General features: G+C 44.2%; 1 protein-coding gene across 3 annotated transcripts; it reads right to left on the bottom strand.

Moving 5' to 3' along the window:
- Positions 1–212: 212 nt before the first annotated feature.
- LOC111628465 lies at positions 213–1,251 on the bottom strand. 3 transcript variants are annotated; one of them, XM_023372273.1, is made up of 2 exons: positions 769–1,251; positions 213–607 (listed from the first exon to the last, which is right to left on the bottom strand). In XM_023372273.1, exons 1-2 carry the CDS (start codon positions 886–888, stop codon positions 230–232), a joined length of 498 nt encoding a protein of 165 aa, XP_023228041.1. In that variant the 5' UTR covers positions 889–1,251; the 3' UTR covers positions 213–229. The 3 variants fall into 3 exon arrangements, with proteins under 3 accessions (XP_023228041.1, XP_023228037.1, XP_023228035.1); XM_023372269.1 differs by having other exon boundaries at positions 213–623; positions 785–1,251; XM_023372267.1 differs by having other exon boundaries at positions 213–671; positions 833–1,251.
- Positions 1,252–1,695: the final 444 nt, after the last annotated feature.

Genomic DNA, 1,695 nt, shown 5'->3' with positions numbered 1-1,695 from the left:
GCAAATGTTTTCTGTTTCACTACTGTGCTTTGAGTGACCATTCGCCGAGCCTCCAGGTATGGTATGTTGTTAATGGTTTTTACTCGCTGGATTTTTTCTCTCTCTGCCATGCTAGGCATTTTCGAGAGTAGGCAGGATGGGCATCTTTGCAATTCACACAGCACGGAGTAGTGGTACACTCAGTACTCTCGTGACCTTCAGTTCCACACTGTGCGCATATGCTTTTCCCTCAGCACAATGTTTCTGAATGTCCAAATCGCTGGCATTTAAAGCAACGCAGCAAATTTGGAACATATGGGCGAACTGGGCAGCGCAGATAACCTGCTGTAATAACAGATGGCAAAGTCGGTTTATTAAATGTCAAAATAAGGTGTTTGGTGGGAATCAACTTGCCATCTCGACAAATGGAAATGCGTCGGACAGCAGTAACACCTTGGTCTGAAAGGCCAATCTGAATATCTGATTCATCTTCAGATATCAGATTGATCTCAGATATTACCCCACGTGATTTGTTTAGGCTCACATGTGGGGTGACAGTGACTTCCATTTCTCCTAGGGTCTTTGTTTCCAGAAGTTTTGCCGATTGTTGTGGGGAAGCTGTTTCCACCAGTAAATCTCCTGATCTTAATTTTTGTATTTTTTTCAACTGTCCAATGGTCGATTCAAACAATTTTTGAATCAAGAAAGGAGAAGCTTTAGCNCTTCCATTTCTCCTAGGGTCTTTGTTTCCAGAAGTTTTGCCGATTGTTGTGGGGAAGCTGTTTCCACCAGTAAATCTCCTGATCTTAATTTTTGTATTTTTTTCAACTGTCCAATGGTCGATTCAAACAATTTTTGAATCAAGAAAGGAGAAGCTTTAGCCAAGGGTTTTTCTCCGGTTGTGTGCATTACTAAGTACGCTGGATTAGTGAAGATTTTTTTTGTTTGTTTTTGTTGCTGGTGCACAAGAACTTTTTGAATTTTTTGAATCCATAATTAGGGAAAAAATTCAGCTCCTAGTGACCCCACCCACTATGGGGCCCAACAAGAGGATGCCATCACATGGTGTACTTCCATAGACCGTCACACCACGGTTTCCCAGGAGCTATACCCTCACAATGCAGTCAAGAAAAGCACATCTAGACTGACATGTCCGCCCGGTCTGCATCGATCGGTTGACTCCAAGCCGAGGTCAAGAATGACTCAACGACCAGCCGATTGACTCAAACGGAGCCTGATTTGAGCCTCCCGTTTATCCGAAGCAGGGGCCAAAGCAGTTATGTTGCCCCTCAACTACCAGGATCCCCCTTTCCGGCATAAGGGACACCACGCACGGCAAACACGTGAGTGGGCGTTCAGATCCCAGGGATGGTAAAGAAGAGTTACTAAACCATCTCTGGGAGGTCCCCCTCACCACAGACAGAAACCCACATCGAAAGGTCAAAATGCACCAGTGCACAAACGTAATGCTTGATGGTGGATTGGATCCAGCATCCGAAGAGTAGATTCTCGCGCAGAGCCATAAACAATGCATCCGTAATCCAGCTTTGAGCAGACAAGAGCCCTGTAAATCCTGAGCATAGAAACTTTGTCTGCTCCCCAGGATAAGCAGCACAGTACCTTTAAAAGGTTCAGGAATTTTAAACATCTACTCTTCAAATTACGCAAATGCAATAAAAACATCAGTTTGGAATCAAATATGACTCCCAAGAACTT

Source organism: Centruroides sculpturatus, unplaced genomic scaffold (genome assembly GCF_000671375.1).
Source record: "Centruroides sculpturatus isolate CEXI.00-Female unplaced genomic scaffold, Cexi_2.0 scaffold65, whole genome shotgun sequence".
NCBI lineage: Eukaryota > Metazoa > Arthropoda > Arachnida > Scorpiones > Buthidae > Centruroides > Centruroides sculpturatus.
The sequence above is the reverse complement of the archived record's forward strand: the minus strand, read 5'-3'. Positions and strand labels throughout refer to the sequence as shown.

What these genes read in the sequence shown, in the direction of transcription:
- LOC111628465 (XM_023372273.1), bottom strand. Translation starts at nt 888, where the DNA reads ATGCACACAACCGGAGAAAAACCCTTGGCTAAAGCTTCTCCTTTCTTG. An exon ending in TAAGATCAGGAGATTTACTG is followed by an intron (nt 608 to 768) that starts GTGGAAACAGCT and finishes GGAGATTTACTG; the next exon opens with GTGGAAACAGCTTCCCCACA.